The sequence below is a fragment of the Protopterus annectens genome, chromosome 11.part0 (genome assembly GCF_019279795.1).
Source record: "Protopterus annectens isolate FY-2018-M chromosome 11.part0, PAN1.0, whole genome shotgun sequence".
NCBI lineage: Eukaryota > Metazoa > Chordata > Ceratodontiformes > Protopteridae > Protopterus > Protopterus annectens.
This window is the reverse complement of record NC_056745.1, coordinates 212,983,659-213,006,232: the sequence shown is the minus strand read 5'-3', so window position 1 is coordinate 213,006,232 and position 22,574 is coordinate 212,983,659. Positions and strand designations below refer to the sequence as shown.

The 22,574-nt window shown below is 41.7% G+C and overlaps 1 protein-coding gene across 1 annotated transcript in view; it reads right to left on the bottom strand.

Moving 5' to 3' along the window:
- The window catches only part of USP44 (ubiquitin specific peptidase 44), an 802,083-nt gene that overhangs the window by 307,965 nt on the left and 471,544 nt on the right, over positions 1-22,574 (bottom strand). Inside the window, exon 3 of the mRNA XM_044087634.1 lies at positions 21,056-22,574. Within this exon, the coding sequence (XP_043943569.1) occupies positions 21,056-22,495 (1,440 nt within the window). The 5' untranslated portion in view covers positions 22,496-22,574. The remainder of the gene's footprint in view (positions 1-21,055) is intronic.

Here is a 22,574-nt window from a genome sequence, read left to right as displayed (position 1 = left end):
TGGCATAAAAGTAGGATTAGTTCTTAATGAAACTCTGTCCTGGTGAAAAATAATGAATGGCTGAACTGCCATCAGGGCCTGTAATTCCGAAACCCTTCTTGCTGAGGTTATTGCCAGAAGGAAAGCAGTCTTCCATGAAAGGTACTGTAGATCTGCAGATGCTGCTGGTTCAAATGGAGGCAGCGTCAGTTTTTCCAACACGTAGTTAAGGTCCCAAGCAGGTAGAGGTGGATTCCTAGGAGGTTTGATGTTTTTAATTCCTCTTAGAAACTGTCTTAGGAGAGGATGAGAAAAGACAGGTGGATCAGTATTGTACTCAGCTGAAATTGCTGAAGCATGAATCTTAATAGAAGAGTAAGACAGCCCATTGTGGAACATTTCTGCCAAATATTCCAGGATATGTGCCATGTTCATCAATGTTGCATCTAGGCCCTTTGTGGTGTTCCAGATGAGAAATCTTTTCCATTTTGCTGAATATACCTTCCTTGTGGAAGGGCGGCGAGCTTCCATAATAATATTCTTCACTCTCTCGGACAGCTTATCCTGAGGAGGAGTCAAGGTATTCTCCACGCTGTTAGTTGCAATGTTTTCAGGTTGGAATGAAGAGTTTTGTATCTGTGCTGTGTCAGTAGAAGTGGCCATAGAGGTAGGGGCCATGGTTTCGTACGTGACATGCTCCTTAGCAGTGGGTACCAGTGCTGTCGGCCAGTCCGGAGCTATCAGAATCACTTTTGGCTGCTCTGCCCTGATCTTCAGTAACACCTTGGTCATTAACGGAATAGGAGGAAATGCATACACTGTCAGATTTCTCCAGCTGAAAGAGAGGGCGTCCACTTTCCACGCTTGTGGGTGGTATGTCCTTGAGCAGAATTTCTTCAGTTGATGATTGTGGGGGGATGCAAACAGATCTATGTCCGGGCTCCCCCAAGATTGTGTTATCTGTTGAAAAATGTCTGGGTGCAGCATCCATTCGTGTGCATCCATGATATTTCTGCTTAAGCTGTCCGCCAGTGTATTGTCCTTCCCTGGCACAAACTGAGCTTGTAGCTGTATATTGAGTTTCAAGGAAAGATCCCATAGATTCATTGCCAGTCTGCAAAGAGGGTAAGAATGGGTACCTCCTTGCTTGTTTATGTACCACATAACTGTGGTGTTGTCTGTCCTTATTAGTAGATGGCCTTGATGCAGAAAGAGTTTGAAGGCCTCGATTGCATGTATCACTGCTAGCATTTCTTTTTGATTTATGTGCATGCGTAGCTCCTTTTGTGACCACTGTCCTTGGATACCTCTGCCCTCCATGTGTGCTCCCCAACCTAGGTCTGAAGCGTCTGTTGTAATAGTTTGGGAGGTTTTTGGCTTTATGAAGGGCAACCCTCTGTTGGATTGGCTGGCCTGAGCCCACCACAGAAATTCCTTGTGAAGGCAGGGAATGAGTGGGATTAACGTCTCCAAACTGTGACTGTGCCGAGTCCATAAACTCCTTAGGTACCACTGTAGCTTTCTCATATGTAGCCTTGCTTGTGGAATCAAAAGAATACAGGATGCCATGTAACCCAGGGCTTGCAGGATTTTCCTTGCAGTCAGCTGGGTTTGTCTCGTCAGATTCTTGAAGCAATCCGGTAGTTGACTTTGTTTTTCTTCTATGAGATAAGCCATTTGGGTGGTTGTATCTAGATCCGCACCCAGAAAGGTTATTCTTTGGGATGGAACAAGTCTTGATTTGTGCATGTTGACTGTATATCCCAAGGCCTGTAGAAGATTGATGGCATAATTTAAGTCCTTTATCAAAGTTTGTTGGTTGTCCGCTTGTATAAGGCAGTCGTCCAGATATGGGTAGATTTGAATCCCCTGGAGTCTGCAGTGTGCTATTACTGATGCCAGGCATTTTGTGAATACTCTGGGCGCCGTAGATAAGCCAAAGGGCAATGCTGAGAATTGATAATGCTCTGACCCTGCAAGAAATCTGAGGTATCTTCTGCAACTTTGTCTGATAGGGACATGCAGGTATGCCTCCTTGAGGTCTAGAGTAACCAGCCAAGACCCTTGCCCAGCATGGGAAGGAGTTGCTGTAGAGTCAGCATTTTGAATTTTGGCACAATGAGATAAGTATTCAGTGCGGACAAGTCGAGAATTGGTCTCCATTGATGCTCTTTTCTTGGCACAAGGAATAGCCTGGAGTAAAATCCTTGGCCTTGTTCTGAAATAGGAACTTTTTCTATGGCTTTCATTTGTAGTAAGTTTGAGATTTGTTTCAAAGCCTCTGCCCTTTGATTTGGTGGCAGACCTGGCATGCCTTTTCTTTTTGGCAAAGTGTGGAAATGGAACCTGTATCCGCTGTCTATTATTTGGAGTGTCCATTTGTCTCTTGTAATGTTGTGCCAATTTCTTGAGAATAAAGAAAGCTTTCCGCCCAAAGGTGCTTCTAATTGAGCCCTGGTTGGCGGAGTCAAAGCAAAGTCATTGAGTTTGTCCTTGTGCAGCAGTTGCAGGTCCTGAACTGCCTGTCTGGATTGGAGGTTGCCATTGACGGCTTCTGTAGGAGCCCCTAGCTTGCCCTCTACCTCTGGCACGCCTGTTCCTGCCCCTTTGAAACCTTTCTGTGTCCGGAAAGGACCAATTCTTGGAAGGCCAGTTTCTGCTAAATCTAGGCGGTTGGACTTGTAGAAAATCCTTAACTGTTTGTACAGATTTTGCCTTTTCCTCAAATTTCTTTAGGACGTCTTGAGCAGTGGAACCAAATAACTTCTGCTTTTCCAGTGGAGCATCCAAAAGCTTAGCTTTAACATGTTCTGGCAGAGATTGTTCCTTCAGCCAAGCATGCCTGCGTATGACAACACCTGTAATTGCTGACCTACATGAAGCTTCCAATGTATCATAACCACACTGCAAGAAGTGGTTGCTAACCTGCTGGGAGTTATGTACCAGATCCTGAAGGGATTTACGGTCAAGTGGTTCAGAAGAAGACAATTTCTTATGCATTTCTTCTAACAAATACTCTTGATACTGTATCATGTGAAATTGACAATTTAATGCCCTCATAGCAAGAGTGGCCGAAGTATACACTTTTTTACCCCATCTCTCTAATGCCCTGGACTCTTTTGCAGAGGGGAGTGGGTTTTTAGAAGTAACAGCTGCAACCCCTTTAGGGCCCTGAGAAATAGTTTCAAGGTCAGCAGAGTGGGCCTTATAAAGAAAATTATGTGTGTCCGGGACTCTGTAATACCTATCGGGCTTAACAGGGGCCGGAGGCAGAGTGTCAGGGGTAGTATACATCATCAATCACATTTAAAACAGGAGGAATAGCCAAAGGTCTATGCTGAGGTAAATGGAGAAAAGTTCTTAGTCTTTTCCTGGAATCAGAATATTCCTGGCCCTGCCATTTGAAATGCTCTCTCATAGTGTGAAGGGTCTCCCCAAAGGAAAGCTCTTCAGGAGGGGAGGCCAAGGGAATAGATTCCTCTGCATCCGAATCCTCGTAGGCCAAATAAGCCTCCTCCTGGTAGTCTGAGTGATCCGAGCCAACAGAGGCCTCCTCTGAGGAAAGGAGATCAGGAGGATCCATCCTGAGCGTTTTGTCTAGAGGGGGAAGGGAGCCCCTGTCCGGATGAGGCTGAGAGCCCCTAATTAAGGAGATAAGGTCCTCTGCTAAATTTAGAATCTGTGAACTAGAAGAAGGTCCCTGAGGAATAACTCTGGGAGGCATGGCTTTAGAGTGTTTTGCAGCTTTAGCCCTGGTGAAGGCCTTAATAGACATGGATGCAGGAGGCCTGGCTGTACCACGTGCTGGTGTAGCTTTGTCTAAAGGTATGGTGTCGGAAGATTCCAATACACCAGTTTCAGAAGGCAATTCTGTAACCGACTCGGTAGGAGCCTCCGGGGCCGAGGCTGTCGGTTGTAATATTTCAGGGTTCGGAAGTTCCAAGGACTCGGTATCAGCCGAGACCGAAACACACCGCGGTAGGCCTAGCGGTTTCAGCGAAACCGCCCCGGTGTCGGTCCTTGTCTTTCCGTTTCTTAATTAAATGTGATGTCGGGGTTTCCGACGGCATTTTGTAAGCAAAACTATCCCCAAAAAACTCTTCTGCGAACTCCGACTGACGTCTAAGAGTGCGTCGGTTGAAGGAAGCGCAGGCAGAACAGGCCGAGACGTCGTGGTCTGGGCCTAAGCAAGGTAGACAATAAGAGTGGAAATCCTTATGAGGTATTTGTTTCCCACAAGTTAAACATTATTAACTTTTTCTGACATCGGCTGAGGCAAGAAAGAGTCCCCAACGGGGTACTTAGCTTTTGAAGTCTTCGGATAGCGAATTTACAGGAGCTGGCCGACCGGCACTTTGAACTGCTTCTGCTTCGGGCACCACGGCAAGAAAGACTGAGGAAGATGGCGTCGGCTGACGCTTTTATACCCCAGGCTGTGACGTCGGGGAAAGGGCGACATCAGCCGACGCCGGACCCAGACATTGGAATCCAGCTGACCGAAGGGCTGCCTGAGGCAGGACAACCCATATGTGATGACTGCAGATGCATCCTTGAAGGACATCACATTTTTCCAAAAAAAAAAAAAAAAAAAAAAAGTTTTCAACTGTATTTAACACATTTAAACTGATAGGAGAAAGGTGTGCTCCCATTTAAAAGTACATTTAAGTCTCAAGACAGTCCTTTAAAACACAAATTCCTAGAAAAAAATAACTTTCCTTACCACGAAAGTACAGTTAAGCAATACATTTTTAAATGTGGAAGGTTTTTCCCTAAAGGAAACTTATCTAATCAGCAGTGGAACAGCACAATCTGATGGTCGATCCTGGAAAGCCAGCAGAGGAGCGCTGTCTTTGGTAGCAGAAAAACTTTGAAGGGCTTGGCATGGAATGTGCCCTGAAGCTGGCCGGCTGTTATATCCTTGGCAGAATATAACCTGCACAGCTAAGGCTACTGCAGTAGTGATGCATATGATGAACACTGGTAGGTACACCAAAGGAGGGGAAACCCAGGAGTGATTATGAAGATACTGATGAAAAGAATGGCAATGATATTGCCAAGACACTGGATTAATGAGGAGTTGACAATAATAATAGAATCCTTCTGATGCAAAAGGATGCACTAGACAATAATGTATTACCGTTAATACGACAAAGTGAATTGGGAATTTATGAACTTATGGAACAGTGGGATTTATACAGCCAAAATGCTGGGTATTCTGAATACAGGAAATAGGTATGTACCCATTTCTAAAAATGAACTTACCATTTCATATAGGAAAATAGATTTATCTTTGGAAGATAATTTAATGCAGGGACTTATTGATTTACAGTTATATCAGTTCCTAAGAGTACAAAAGCCTATTTATACCAGCAATATTTGGGATTCCCAAAGTTCACAAAGGGGTAGAATCCAGCAGTTTGTGTGTTATTTTGTGTTGTTATTTAATAAATTTGGCTTTCTTATCGTGGATTGCCTGGTTCTCTTATTCTTACATGCCGTGGAGTTTGAGATTGTTTTCCCTGCAGAGGGGAACTACAGGAGGAACAGCCTTTATTGGGGCCAGCATTGAAGAAAGTGGTGTTCGTGAATGTGTGTGCTTACAATGGTTAATAGTTTTGTTTTCTGTGCTTGGCAACCGAGGAGTCCCCCCCAAGAGGTAATGGATAACAGGTCGTTATTAGGAGAGCTTATAAAATTGATTCAAAGTTATTCTCAAACTGATTCTAACACTATGAGTTCAGGAAACACCACTCCGTGTGCACAAAGCAGTCCGATGTGTACTGCGAGTGCTGAATTGATGCCAATAAGGAGAGACGAGATACCGTCTACATCCAGAGAGAAGGAAGGAATAAACGCTCATTCTTTAACAGTCACAACCATTACAGCCAAAATGCTAAAACAGTTCACGGGGATGAAGGCGAGGTGTGTGGATACAATTTTGACGAATACAGCAAACTAGACTTTCAGCAATGGCTTAACAGGTCTTCTACCTGTACGGGAAAGTACAGTTGTGTACACTTACCATAAATGTAGATGTTCCGAGTGTATTCACTGTTGCAATCATTACATTTGGGTAATCTGCTGGCAAGTTGCCCTCAGTCGGCCTGATAGTCTTGGGTCCTGCGTCAGTTGCTGTGCTTTCTTCCATGACGTCAGGTCATCAGGGGTATAAAACCTGCAGCCGACAGCATTACATCAGTTTTTCTTGCCCCAGATGTCAGGTGCCTCCCCAAATTGGGAAAAAAAAAAATATATATATATATAATTGAAAACACAAAAAATATACCTCCAAACAAAAGCAAATACATCAAAAAGCCTTTTAAGCATAGTAAAAGAAAGTAGAGGTATAGTAAGAGAAAAACAGGGGGCTGGAGGGAGTGTAACCAGGACTGCAACAGTGAATACACTCGAACATCTACATTTATGGTAAGTGTACACAACTGTACTATGTTCTTCATGTTTCACTGTTGCAGTCATTACATTTGGGTAGATTCCCAAAGCTATGGTTGGAAGGATGGATTTATACAGCATTAGGACCATCTATAAGTCCCTGCAGAACAGCAGTGGCAAAGCCAGCTCTGGATTTAGAGAAGAAAGGTAAATGGTAATGTTTGGTGAACGTATGAACTGAGCTCCAGGTAGCAGCTTCTAGAATGTCTCTGGTAGGAACACCTCTGAGAAAGGTTGTAGAAGTAGATGCAGCCCTGGTGGAATGTGCTCTGATCCCCTGTGGGACAGTTTTACCATGGTGTATATATAGCAGAAACAAATACAGTGGCTTATCCATTTGGAAATAGTCTACTTTGAAATCGCCTTTCCATCTGCCCCTGCAGCAAATGCCACCCGTAGTTGTTCAGATTTTCTTAGAGATTTTGTCCTGTTTAAGTAAAATCTCAGTTGTCTGTGTATAGCCAATGAATGCAGAATCCGCTCCCCCTTGTTCTGTGGATTGGGAAAGAAAGTTGGCAAATGAATGATCTGATTAAGAGCCACACTGGATACCACCTTAGGCATGAAGGATGGATTGGTCCTGAGAGACACCCTGTCCGCATGAAAAATAATGAAAGGCTCCACTGCTATAAGAGCCTGTAATTCAGAAATCCTTCTGGCTGAAGTGACTGCTAAAAGGAAAGCTGTTTTCCAGGAGAAAAATTTTAAGTCTGCAGTAGCAGCTGGCTCCAAAGGAGGTAGAGTGAGTTTTTCCAATACAAAATTGAGATCCCAGGCAGGGGTTGGAGCTCTCCTGGGTGGTCTTAAGTTTTTAGCCCCTTTGAGATACTGCTTTAGCAGAGGAGGAGAGAAGAGGGGAGGCTCTGTGTTGTAATGGGCTGAAATGGCTGAGGCATGGATTTTTATGGAAGAAAAGGACAGGCCCTTGTGAAGCATCTCAGTTAAGCATTGTAAAATCTGAGGACTATTGGGCACTGCTGTGTGCTTATTCCTTGTGATTGGTTCCAGGCACAGAATCTTTTCCATTTGTCAGCATAAGATTTTCTAGTACTAGGCCTTCTCACCTCCAAAATGACATCCATCACAGGTTTGCTGAGGGATGATAAGGGTGAATTTAGGTGATTAGCCACGCTGCAAGATTCAAAGTTTGGAGCTGAGTGCGCAGAATTTGGTTGTTCTGCTGAGACAGTAAGTAAGGCGTCGGAGGCAGGTGGAAGGTGTGACACACTGCGCAGGAGTGGGTACCAGTGTTGGCAAGGCCAGTCTGGAGCAATCAGAATCATTTTTGGTTTGTCTTGTTTGACTTTTACCAGAACTTGAGAGGGGAAAAGCGTAGACTGATAGGTTTTTCCAGCTGAATGAAAGAGCATCCACTTTTCAGGCTTTTTTGTGATGAGTTCTTGTGCAGAATTTGTCCAACTGATAGTTCTGGGGTGAGGCAAAAAGATCTATGTCTGGACCCCCCCACACTTGCATGCCAACATGTTGAAAATCCGTGGTTCCAGTTTCCATTCATGTGGGTCCATGAGATTTCTGCTTAGTTCGTCTGCCACAGTATTCAGCTTTTCTGGCAGGTATTGAGCTTGTAGTTGTATTTGGTAGGTCAAGGCTGTGTTCCACAATGCCATGGCTAGTCTGCAAAGGGGGTAGGAGTGTGTACCCCCATGCTTGTTTATGCACCACAAAACTGTGGTGTTTGTCTGTCTTTATCATTAATTGTCCTGGATGAAGGTAGTCCTTGAAGGCTGTCAAAGCATTCTGTACAGCTAGCATCTCCTTCTGATTGATATGAAGGTGCATTTGATTTGGGCTCCATTTGCCCTGAATGCACTTCCCTGCCAGATGAGCTCCCCAAGAACAGTCCGATGTGTTTGTAGTTAGGGTTTGGGTGGCAGGGGGTGGAGTGAATGGCAGTCCCTTGTTTTGGTGGCAGGCCTCTGCCCACCATAGGAAAACTAGTTCCAGGCAAAGTATGATAGGAATCATTGTTTCCAGGCTGTGACAATGTTGACTCCATAAACTTTTTAAGTACCACTGAAGTTTCCTCGTATGCAGTCTTGCATATGGAATTAGTAGAATGCAGGAGGCCATGAACCACAAGGCTTGCAGAATTTGTCTTGCAGATAGCAGGGTTTTTGTGGCCACCTGTTTGAAGTTACCAAATGAATTTGCTTTTCTGGGGTAAGATAAGCCATCTGGGCAGTTGTATTCAAGCTTGCACCCAGGAATGTAATTTTTTGAGAGGCTACCAGTTGTGATTTCTTTTCACTTATGGTGTACCCCAGACAAGTTAGAACCCTTTTTACAAATTCCAGTTGCTTTAGAAGAATGTCCTTGTTTTCTGCGTGAATTAGACAATTGGTCCAAGTATGGATATATTTGAATATTTCTTTGCCTGCAAAATGCAATTACTGGAGCCAGGCACTTTGTGAAGACCCTGGGCACAGTAGATAAGCCAAAGGGTAGTGCAGAGAACTGGTAATGCAAGTAGCCTGCTTTGAAGCAGAGGTATCTTCTGCAAGATTCCCTGATTGGGATATGCAGGTAAGCCCCTTTTAAGTCTAGAGTTACCAACCAGGCATCTTTGCCTAGCATAGGAAGTGACTGTTGAAGTGTCAGCATCTTGAAATTTGGAATGTCCAGAAATGTGTTTAGAGTAGACAAGTCCAGAATTAGACACCATGATTTGTCTTTTCTGGGTACCAGGAAAAGTCTTGAATAGAAACCTTGTCCCTTTTCCTCTTCTGGTACTGGTTGAATAGCTCCCATGTTCATGAGGGACATTACTTATTTCTGGGCCTCTGCCCACTGATTTGGGGGCAGGTCTGGCCATCTGTTTGGGATTGGCAACTTGTGGAAATGAAATCTGTATCCCTGGGATACTATATTTAAAACTCATTTGTCCTGGGTTATAAGTTGCCAGTTTCTTGCATCAAGTGCCAGTTTCCCCCCCAAAGGGGCGGCTAAAAGGTAAGTGCTTGGTGAGAGTAGAGGGAAGTCATTGAGACTGTTTACCATAGGGAGGTGCCTTGTTGTTTCCAGATTTGGAGGAGGAGGCACCCCATTGTTTTGTTCTAAAAGTCCCTTGTGACTGAAACCTGGAGCCTTTGGAATGTCTGGGTATGACTTGAGTGGCTCTCGAAGGGACTGGAAAGAACCAGTTCTTAGTAGACCAGTGCCTACTAAATCTAGGAGGTTGCCCTTGTAAGAAATCTTTCACAGTTTGCACAGATTTAGCTTTATCTTCCATCTTTTTTAAAACTTCTTCAGCCTTATTACCAAAGAGACTGTCCTGTTGTAAAGCAGCATCCAACAATTTTGCTTTAACATGATCAGGCTGAGTTTGCTCTTTGAGCCAAGCATGCCTTCTTAGCACAGACCCAGTTACAGCAGCCCTGCAAGAGGCCTCCAAAGAATCAAAACCACATTGCAAAGTATGTTTTCCAACTTGTTCAGCTGAATGCAATAAATCCTGTAAATCTTTATTTTCCACGCAGTCAGAAATTAACATAATTTTCTGTTTAAGTAGTCCCATGATATGTTGATATTTATGCATATGAAATTGACAGTTTAAAGCCCGGTTTGCCAAGGTTGCAGAAGTGTAAACCTTCTTACACCATTTATCCAGCGCCCTGGAATCTCTATCAGAAGGGGTAGGATTTTTAGCAGTAGAGACCTTAATGCCCTTGGGACCCTGAGAAATAGGATTTTTGAAAAGGAATTTTTGGGAGTCCGGAACCCTGTAGTATCTCTGTCTGGCTTACAAGGAGCCGGAGGCAGAAAATCAGGAGCCATACTAGATTCTGAAAAATCATCATCAACAATGTCTAAAACAGGAGGTATAGCCAAAGGCCTATGCTGAGGCAGAAGAAGAAAATCCCTAAGTCTCTTTTTAGATTCAGAGAAATCTTGACTTTCCCAGTGGAAATGTTCCCTTAAGATATGTAAAGTTTCCCCGAAAGAAAAATCCTCAGGGGAGGAAGCAGAAGAAATGGAATCTTCTGCATCAGAGACCTCATAAGTAGGTATAGACAAATCCGGTTCATTAGAAGAGTCAGAAGAAACAGAATCCTGTTCAGAAGATGCATAATCAATGTCTTGCCTAGGCCTCTTAGAAGGAGGGGGTTGACTACCCCTGATCAGAGTAATTAAATCTTCAGCCATTTTGATCATTTGTTTTTTAGGCATAGGGGCCTGCACATGTGGCCCAGGTGTCGGTTTTTAGACATAGATTTAGACTTTGGCCTTAGTTTTGAAGATCGCATCGGTCGAATATACAAATGTGCAGGCCTGAAAACACCCTCAGAAGCCGGTGCCTGCACAGCGGCTCCGGACCCATCTAAGGTAGAGACATCCGTAGGTTCCATATTTGAAGCATCTCGCGGCATACCGGACTCTGAATGGGTCTCAGTAGAGGCCTGCGAATCAGAAGTAGCGGGTATCAGGGGCTACGAAAGCACCGCAATGAGTACTGGCGAACTGGCAACTGGCTTAGGAGAAGCATCGCCGTCAGTTTTGGACCTCGACGGTCTGTCTTTTTCTTTGTGTTTTTTAGGTATTCTGGTAGTCGGATTGCTAACCGATGACATTTCTGGATAATTAAATCGTGAGCCAAAATATTTAGAGGCAAAAATATACAGACGTTTAATAGTGCGTTGATTAAATGTAGCACAAAACCGACAGCAAGGTACGTTGTGGTCAGGGCCTAGGCAAGGAATACAGTACAAATGAAAATCCTTATGAGGGTATTTGCTTCCCACATGTAATGCAATTATTAACTTTTACTGACATCGGTAAGGAGCAAGAAAAAGTTTCCCCAATGGGGTACTTAGCTTTTAGTTTAAGACTTTGGTTCTGAAAATCGAAAATGAAAATTTCAGGAGACGGCCGACCGGCACTTGCGAACTGCACTGCGCGGCAAGAAAGACTGATGTAATGGTATCAGCTGCATGTTTTTATACCCCTGATGACCTGACGTCATGGAAGAAGGGACAGCAGCCGACGCAGGACCCAAGACTTTGTTAATCAGGCTGACTGAGGGCAACCTGCCAGCAGATTACCCAAATGTAATGACTGCAACAGTGAAACACGAAGAACATCAGACGAAATTAGTCAATGGAAAGTACAAGGAACTTACCACAAGAAATGTAAGACTCTAAAAGCAAATTTATCTAAATACAAATCCCTGATTTTGGATAACTGGTACCTTAAACAGTGTATTGAATGGAAAATTCAGCCTAAAGGGCTGAGGCTCAACAAATTTCCAAATACATTGAGAGACTCTGCATTTTTCAAGACTGTAATGGGTATTTTAAATGACTGTGGTTTATCTACTTTGAGAGCTATGTTGAAAAATAATGGCTATTTGATGGGAAAATTGAAAAATGATATTGATATTTTAAATAAGGAAATTAGTGATGATTTATTGTTTAGTGTTACTGAATATAAAAATGATTACCTGAGAGTGTTACAAGATGTGGATAAATTAATGACAAAAAAACATAAAAGGAAAGTTTCCAAACTGGAAAGAGACTTGAAAGAGTATGAACAAGGTAGAGCTTATACCTGTGACTTTCATACTCAGCAAAGGGGCAACAGAGGCCCCCATTCTGGATGCAAAGATATCCCAAATTATGCATACAGGAGGGAAAGGGATTTTGGGACAAATCAGGACAACTATATGAGGGGGAGGGGGAATGGTGTACAAGCTAACAATGATTATGAGGAGTTTATTAACAGTCAGGGGAGCCCGTTATGGGTGGAGGGACCCAGGAGATCGGAAAGAATATGGAACTTACCTCATCAACTCTCTTATGCAGAGGTTACAGGAACTTTCACCCCTACCCCCATGGGAAATCATGACAAAGGATATAGTAGCAGGTTCTTCCCCCAATGACGGTAGTAACCACCATAGTATTCATGGTTGTTCATACAATGATAGTTCCAATGGACCCCCTGACTTTATGATAGAGAGCAACACTGATGTGTGATGATGAGGGGTCCACCACACACGTTTACAATGATACTTCTAGGAACATTATTTATACGCATAATAATTTTAATATATATAATTACACAGATTAAGTGATCGATGAAAATTATTTTTCCCTTTTTCTAAAAGGATTTACTTTTGTACCAGCTCAAAAATTGAAATTAGAGGATATTATTTTGGATATTAAACTATTTATTAGAAAACTGAATCTGGAATATATGTTTAAAGATTCCCTAACAACCAATAAGGGGTCTAAGTTGAGTAAAAGTAGTACCTATAACCCACCACTACAACAAGATTTGAAAAATTTTGAGATGTGAGTAACAAGTCAAACAAGGAATGGTTATGAAAGAAATAGACATTATCAATTTAATCTGTCCCCAGAAGAAAGATTATTATTAAAAGAATTAAGTTACAATGACAAAATTAGGGTTATGAAGCCAGACAAGGGGGTGGTGTGGTTCTTGTGGAACAGTAGGATTATACATCCAAAATGCTGGGTATTTTGAATACAGGAAATAGGTATGTACCCGTTTCTAAAAATGAACTTAGCATTTCATACAGGAAAATAGATTTAACTTTGGAAGATAATTTAATGCAGGGACTTACTGATTTACAGTTATATCAGTTCCTGAAGTACAAATGCCTATTATACCAGCCATACTTGGGATTCCCAAAGTTCACAAAGGGGTAGAGTCTAGCAGTTTGTGTGTTATTTTCTGTTGTTTAATACATTTGGCTTTCTTATCGTGGGTTGTCTGGTTCTCTTGTCCTTATATACCGTGGAGTTTGAGATTGTTTTTCCTGCAGAGGGGAACTACAGAAGGGATAACCTTTATTGGGGCCAGCATTGAAGTAAGTGGTGTTTTGTGAATTTGTGTGCTTATCCTGGAACCTCAGGGGGTACACATTGGAAGTCTGAAATGTTGGACTACGGATCCACTCTGGGCCTCCTTAGCTTTTTCTTCAGCGGAAGTGGGATGTCAGAGGATGCGAATTTAGACATCTTGGACTTGGCCAAGCATTTAAAATGCTGAGTTTCTAGAAAGATGTTAAGAGAGGACAATCTTGACCCTAAGGCTTTTGGAAATGAACAGCTGATAAATGGAGTAGGATTGGTGATTGTGTTTCAGGTCTAAGCAAGAGACACTTCGCATACAAGTCCTTGTATAGAATCTGTCTACCGCACTCGCAGTTACACCTCCTAGCTGACATCTAAAACCTGTCAAAAAATAGTATCAGCAAACAGGAAGGTTCTCCAGTGGGGCACCTATATGGATAAACTATCAAAGCAAAGGTATCGTCAACCAAACCGCAATCAGTCCGACAGATCCATGACTTGCATTTGGGCTGGCAGCAAGACAGTCTTGGAATGCACACTCGTACATACATACGTTTATATACCTTACAGCATACAAGCTGAAGCCAGTCATCAGATGTGCAGCCTAGGGAAGGTAAAGCTTTGGTATCATGGCCAGACTTCAGCAGTAACAATCCACCATATGTCAGGAATATTGCAATAGTGATTTCAGTCATGATCGACAGAGATGACATTATAAAATAGGATGAAACTAAAAGTGTCAAGTTTCTGAATTCAGATCAACTAGCCCATGCACGGCTAATGTTAAAGATGAATGAAGGTACGTGGAGACTGGATAGTAGATATGATAAAATCTACTGCCTGTGATTTAAAATTGAGACCAGGACAGAAATGGCAGTTGAGAAAAGAGAAATACGTACAGCATGTAAAGTACTATTACACTTGAGAAGATAATGCAGTATAAAACTAAAAGCAGCATGGAGTGAATGATTAAACAAAGATATTACAAATTACAAGTGGAGGGATATATGTCTTTCTACTACATATGCAACTAAATCAAGAAAATTTAGATGACAATTTCATAACATTTCTAAACTTCTACGAGACGTGAAAAATTGTTTCCACAGACAGGAGGTGTATATTGGAGATGTGATGATTCAGACAAATGTTCTTGGGAGCATATCTTTTGGGATTATACAGAGTTTTATCAATGAAAAATGACCTATGCAACATGCTAAGTCTCATACTTGCAAAATAATTTAAACTTACTAAAGAGATGGTCTTGTGGAGTTGGTGCAACATAATATATACTAATGAGATGAAAGTGTAATCTTTAGTGCTAGCAGTGGCCAAGAAATCCATAACTAGGAAATGGAAATCTAAAAACAAACCATTAATAAGAGACAGATAAAACAGATAATTATAGAAATTAAAAATATGGAATGGAGAATTACTCTAGATCAGTTACAGAATTTCCTAGTAAAACGTGGACTACATGTGATTCTGTAATGAAAGTATAGCTTGAAGAGGGTACTGCTCGAGAACAAAGTACCTAAAATGTAGAGCTACTTAGCAAAGCAGACTGTAATAAAAGACAAGAAATAACTGGTCCAAAGTGTTATGAATTGTATTACAGTGAAGATGAATCATTATGGTGGCCGCCAGTTACACACACACACACACACACACACACACACACACACACACACACACACACACGTTTTATATGTAGGGAGCAATTTTTGCTCCCTGCCACATCCTATGGCCTTCTTATTCAGTACCCCACACTCTTGCTGGGTCTGCAGCTGCTCCATTTTCCTGCGAACCTTCTCCAGTACCGATTTGATTGGCCACAGAACCTAAGGGCATGCTAGTGGTCTTGGCCTTCATCTTCAGCAGAGGGTATTTTAACTTGGGACCGGTTACTTCTCCCAAAAAATGCATCTGTGGTTGCATGCGAGGGGTGGGCATGCTGCAACACACCTCTGTGGCAATTCTACCTTGCCACCTATCCTTTCCCTTCTTTGGACTATACATTCTCAGCACAATATCCCCTGTCTCCACCAAGGATTGCTGCAGGGATCACACATCCTTCCTCTACTGCTCAGTGACTTACTTGAGGTGCTAATCGGACCCAGGTCTGCTGGGCTGTAGCCATGGCTTTATCCCTCTATGCCACTCTAATGACCAGAAGAGCAATGTTAAATTAGCCTGGAGACAAAGACTAGAAAGCAGATTTGCATGAGATATACAGATTTACATGCTTAAGCTGGTAAGTTATTGGGTTTGCCATCAAAATGTCATATCAGTTATGTGACCTCGGAAGGGCAAATGCCACTTTCCTGAGGTGTTGTAATATTGATTTTTTAAATGACGAATCCACAAGAGTGAATGCTCATGTGCATTTGCTCTTGTGGATTTGTTATTTTGAATGGAGATCACACTATAGTGGGGACTGGGAAATTTACTCTTTCCCTCACTGTAGTGCAATCTTGGAGTTTGTATATACAAGTAGCAGGAGGTGCAGGGAGGCTTGCTCCCCTGCAAAACATTCTTAGCACATACCTGGAAATGTAGGTATTTTTGGTAAAGTCGCCATTCCTGAGTTGTTGACTTTCCTTAACTTCCACTTTCGGTTATGTGAACGATTGGTTATTGGATTTTATGACACTTCTGCTTGCATATACGAACATTCGCACTAGTCAGTTGCAAGATTTTGATAGTAAACCAAGTTACTGAAAGTTAAATGTGAAAAACTGTCTGATATGAGGTTAGGATTATATAAACATATAACTACATAATGGCAGAAGCAATCCGTGCCAACATAAGTGCACCATGCATGGGGACGACACAGTATGTAAAAATGAAAATTAGGTATATAGTAAATATTGCTACTTAAAAAAAAAATAGCAGCACCGTTTTTAAAACAGTGCATGCTCGCACACAGACACATGACCATGTCCCACATTTTTGTTTTAATCTTTTCCTATAGCAAGTCAATGAATAACTGATTATTATTAGCAATGCACTCCAGAAATCAGAAAATACATTACTGTATAAAAATACCACTACACATTTTTGGGCATAAATGCCCTGAACATTATCTACTTTTTGTTTGTCTTTTCGGCTTTTCCCGGTTAGGGGTCCGCTAATGATTGGCAGTAGATTTTTATCATGCCGAGTTGCCAGCCCGACGCCCATTCACACATCTTTCGAATGCCGCTTGACCGCGGGGAGGACATGCAGACTCCACACAGAAGGCACTCCAGCCGAGAATCGAACAGGAGAACCTCTTGCTGTGAGGCAACAACGCTACCGCTGATGATCTGAAAATATAGTAGTTGGAGCAAAATTTCCCTTTAGTTTGCGTTACCATAAATTATTTATTTACTTATTTGTCTTTGCTTACTGGGGAAAGTCCATATGGGTAATACCTATTTTCAGCAGAGGCCTGGGGTGAAAAACTATTTGCTTACACTGCATTACATTAAGTTCCAGTCAAACACATAGTAGTTACATTTCTATTTACATTTATACACAAACAGTAGTTAACATTTATACATTCTAAGATTTTACAGTGGTGGAAGTTACTAAAAGAGAAAGCACACATGCAACTTAGTGGACTGTACAGACAACAGTTATGTATAAAAACTGCTTTGTCATTTCAGTAAGAGGATGAGAATAAGGAGAGTATTTGGAAAGTATTACACAGTGAACACAAGTTTTAACCTTGTGATGAGCATGTACAAGGACCAGGATTGGTTAAGATGTTGTTTATGTAGTAGTTTAAATCTACTGATTTTGTTAGAGTTTTATTTGCATGGGACACTATTCCAGAGTTTAGCAATGCACCTGGTGTAGAGCGATTCTCCTGCAACATTTTTTGACTTACTTGTAAGTAATAAGAATTTTTTACTAGAACAGGGGGCCCTTGCTGGACAGTAGGGTAGTAATAAATGTTGTAGTGCAGGGCATTTTTCTAGATGATGAATGACTTTGTTTGCTGTAGTTAGTTCTGCTTTTGAGTACTGTTTAAATTTGTGAGGATAGGAGTGATGTATAAGGGAGCTTTCAGTCATAAGGTGGTGGCTAGAGTTTTTCTTGCAGTATCTTAAAGGAATCCATTGATCCTACAAAGGGAGCATAGTTTCTAGTGTGCAGTATATAGGTTCATAGGTTGGTACTGTGCTATCTGCCCGAAGGCATATATTAGCCCAGCCACGTTGTGCCGTATTCACCGCCCCTTTAGTAGTTCCCTAGACCCTTGTACTAGCAGCTAGTATCCTTGGCCCCTATCTAGTAGTGCTGTTGGTGTGATCCCCGGTGTGAACTTTCTGTTACCCATCCACTCATCAAGGTTCCTCTTGAAGAGTGATACTGAGGGGCTCTGTCTTATGTAGATCGGGACCCTGTTCCATAGTAAGGGAAGTCTCTGCGAAGGGAATCTATCCCTCCAGCATGTTCTATTCATTGTTGTGTTGAGGTTTATATCCCTAGAGCGTGTAGCTCGAGCAGATTTGGTTTTGCTAAGATGGAACATGTTCAACAATTCTGGGTTGGACATGGCTCTGTACGTTAGACAGAGATTGCCTCCGAGAAAGTGGTATGCAACAGAGAACAGTCTTAGCTTTTTCAATCGTGCTGCATAGGGCAACTGTTTGAGGCCAGTAATCCTCTTGGTTAGGTACCTCTGTGGTCTCTCCAGCTGCTGGAGATGTCTAGCCAGGTACATTCCAATTGGTGCATTGTACTCAATAATGGGTCTGATGAGGGAAGAGTAGAGGGGCACCATTACATCCTTAACACTTTCTATATGGTAGTCATATTTGAGACTTGCCTATTATAATACCTAGAAATTTACTGTGTGTTACAGTTTTAATGACATTATTACTTGCTGACTTTACGATAAAAGATAGCTTTTGATTTTGGCAACTTTTTGAGGTGAAAAAGCATTAACAGTTTTCTTGAGGTGGAGTAGGAGGTTTGATTCTTTGAGCCAGATTTCTACAGAGGAGAAAGATTTTTGGGTAATGTCTTGGAGCTTATTTACTGTTGAGGCCGCACATATTGTGTTGAGTCACCTGCATACTGAACTAAACTAGCATGGTAAGTGAAGGTGTGGAGGTTATTAATAAATATATTAAATAGGAGAGGACCCAGAATACAGCCCTGAGGGACACCTGTAATAACTGGTTGAAAGGATGAGTAGGTTTGTTGCCATTTAACAGCTTCTTGCCTTCCAAATAGGTAACTAAGGAACCACAACAAGCAGTACTGTGAAAGTTCTACTGAGGAGAGTTGAGCGAGCAGTAGTCATGCTGTGCTGGGGCCTAAAGCCATGTTGCGTTTCTGGCAGCAGGTTATTTGAGGTTAAGTAATGCATCAGCTGCATAGGGATGCATTTCTCTAATATTCTGAGAGGGGGGAAGAGAATCGCTATTGGTCTGTAGTTATTAAACTCTCTCCACCTCTGTGCAGTGGTATGACATAGGATTTTTTTCCACAGTGATGGGACGTATCTTTCTGCTATGGACCTATTAATTAGTATGTACACAGGGAATGTTATGACTTCCGCAGCCATTTTTAGGTAATCTGATGGTAGCTGGATTATAGCTACAGAAGTAGTTTTTATTTTAAGGAGCAACTTCCTTACGAGTGAGGTAGGTACTGGACTAAATCTGAAGAGATGTGGGTGGTTTTGACTGGACAGGGTAGAGTGAGGGGGGCAGATGTGTTAGTGTCCAAGAGAGAGAATACTGATTGTATAAAATAGGACTTAAACTATGTGGGGATAGAGTTTGTCATATCGCCTATTTTTGGAGAGGGACTACTGGTCTTGCCAGAGTGGAGTAGTTTATTTAGTGATGACCTAAAAAGTTTTGTGTTGTTTATCATGTAGGCTGCTATAGCATGCTTGCTTATCCTGTTTGACAAGTTTTGCAAGGTTTCCAAGATGTCTAAATTGCTGGAGGGCATTTTGAGTTCTATATTTATACCAATTTTTCCAGGCTTTATCCCTTTTATCATGATTTTTTTGTTTCCTTTGTCAGCCATGGTGTGGGGTTGGACTTTATTATTTTATTACATACTGGTGCTAGATTATTTAAGGGCTGTAAGAATGCATTATTGAAGTGTTCTACAGCAGTACCTAGTGGCATTGTTCTAAGTACATTACAGTTATATTTTTTAGTGTTTTATTGAAAATATCTGTGTTAAAATTGGTTGTATTTCATATTTGATTATAGATAATGCGTTTATCTAACTTTTAGTGAGTTCTAATAGCACATACTGGTATGTGGTCACTTATGCTATTCAAGAGGCAGCCTGCTTTTGTCAGTTTGTCTGATCTGTTTGTAAGAATCCAATTTAACACTGGGTGTCTACCTGAAGTTTTATCGATTCTAGTAGGGGTGATTTAGTCTGAAGTTGTACAAGTTTATGGATTCAGTGTGGGTAGTGGAATTTATGAGTTGCCAGTCTATATTTAAGTCTCCAAGTATTATAGTTTCATGGTTAATTTGTTGTGATATCCAATACAGGATGCTTTCAGCAGTATCGTTATTCCCTGGTGTTGTATAAATTGCTGTTAAACATGCAGTTTTCCTATTGTGATTTTTAGGAGCATTATTAGTAGTTTAGGATTGTTAAATTTGGGTATTTCCTGTGGAATTAAGGCAATGTTTTGGGAATTTTTACCGATTATCACTACAACGCCTGCACGCTTGTTGTGTGTCATGCCCGAGTATACTGCAAACTTGTGTGTGTGCGCGCGTGGGGAGGGGGGGATCTCATTTTCCTTCATTTCTTTTTTAACCAGGTTTCAGTAAATATGACTACGTTATGAGTGCATGTGGAAAGATAAGCATGCATGTCATGGATTTTATTGCACACACTTCTTAGGTTCATATTTAGTAAGGTGAGTTTGGATTCTGTTTTTTTTTTTTTTTGCTGTGATGTATTAGGTGACTGGTTTATTTTGGGGTTGAAGTGATGGTTTTATGAACAGTGGAACAAGGGTTGGGATGAATATCTCCGCTAAATTTTTTGTGACAGCCGCGGTGGTGCAGCGGTAGCGTTGTTGCCTCACAGCCAGAGATTCTCCCGTTCGATTCTCGGCTGGAGTGCGGGGAGTGCCTTCTGTGTGGAGTCTGCATGTCCTCTCCTCGGTTGGGAGGGTGTTCGAAAGACATGCGTAAATGGGCGTGCCTTCTTTGAAGGTTGAACGTCAAGCTCGCACCTTGGCGTTTGTGAAAGACTACTACCAATCATTAGCGGACCGGAGTTCCGCTGTGTCGACCCCTAACCGGGAAAAGCCAAAAGACCAACAACAACAACCTCTGCTAAATTTTTGAATTGATATTTTAGAGAGGGAAGAGTGTGGCCAGTTACACTGTTGTCTTGGTCTGATATTTGATCATAAATTTGGATGCTTAGTTTTAAACATATTTATAGAAAAATAAATCAGATGTGGTTTGTAGAGATTGGGTTTTATGTGGAAAGACATGCTGGGTAGATGTTGATATTCTTTGTGAGGATTGATTGAAGTTTTAAGTATTTGAAGGAGGTGGATTTGATAATTGGTGATGCAGGCTAGTAGATTGAGGAGAAATAGTAAAATAAACTATCTTAGGGGCATCTTATTTAACTTTAAATTAACAACAGAATCAGAAAGGCTGAAAAGCCCACATCATTACAGCAATGTGGAGATTAACAAGACATCCCTTTTAACTAAAAAAAAAATATATCTGATGTGACCATTTGATAACTTTATCAAAAAACAATCTGAATTATTAGTTTGCAATACGAAGACATACCTGACTGAGAAGCTGTCCTTGAAAAATAGTATTAACTACTTTCAAAACTTGTTTGATGAGCTTCCTCTGAGAGACAGGAATGCCAGTTGAATACCTCAAGCCAGCTGTCTCTAGCTCCTGTTGCACTTTATCCAAAAGTTCACAGAGGAATTCTTGTGCATCCTGTTGTGCGTACCCTCTAAATGCTGGGATAAGCCTCCAAACAGAATGAAGCATAGCAAAAGGAGACACCAGTGCCCACTTACCCGACCACATGACCTGAAATAAGGTATGCAGTTCATGGCAGAGAGAAATGTGCTTAGAGCTTGGTTCCTTTGGTTGTATAAGTTCCATATTACTATTTCCAGATGCTCCTCCACTCAGTCCTGCTGAAAGACTAGGTCTCCTTGAAGATGATGACACGTTATTTCTTTTTTTTTCTTTTTCATTAGAGACAAGATCAGTAACTGAAAGCTGACTGACTAAGGATCTAGGCCTCCCATTTGAGGTACCAGTTAGTAGCTCCTGAGTCTGGTTTAGATCAAGGTGCAAAAAACATTCTCTGAACATTTCTAAGTGGCTCAGAACTTGAAGAATAGAATTCATATAACAAGTGTTGCCTAAATTTCTTAGTCCCGTTACACCAGGAGTTACAGTGGGTCGTCGTTTTACAGGAGAGTCACTTATTTTTTTTGGCCTTATTCCACTTGAGGTAGGGGGGATGGGTTTAGATTTTCTTGATGCTAATGATATTGTTTTTTGTGATACTCTTTGTGGGGCAGTTTCTATACTAGTGGGAACTCTGTTTTTCTGCTGCAAACGGAAACTCTTTCTAGGTGGCATACTTTCCATCTCTTCTTTAAGCTGGCGCTTCAGCTCTTGTCTTCTTCTTTTGGTTTCTTCTCTTTTTATCTCTGCTTCCTCCCTCAGTCTTTCAGCCTCTATCTGCCTCTTTCCACCAGGTGTCAGTTCAAACCAAGATCGAAACACTTTCCCAAGAAGACTACGTCTTCGATGCCAGAGAGCTGTGAACATGCGATCCTCATTTCGAAGCACAGCCAAGGCACATCGTTCTGAAGGGTAGGAGTCTTCACTACTGCCCATTGATCGTAAAGTCCGACCACTGCGAGTAACATGGGCATAATTCTGGCTTTTGATTGCACTTAGAGTGCTGCGTAAAAGTTTCAAGTCACCAGTTGCATTATCATTTATGACATAATCATCACAAATGTAACAAAACACATACAATTCATTCACTTCCAAGGCCACAGGATGTTTGCTTTCCTGGAAGTGTTTTACTGCATGTTCTTCAATGTACCTTCCACAAGCAACATTTGCACAGCTAAGGCATGCCCACACAGATTCTGTAGTATTACAGTCCACACAGTGCCATTTTTGAGGATTAAGTATTGAATGATCTTCAGACAGACGAAGACGTCCAACATGCTTACATTTATCCATTTTTTACGTTTTATTTTTTAAATTGCTAGTTTCATCAAACCAGCCCACCATGGCAAGTTTCTAGTCCACGGCATTTATC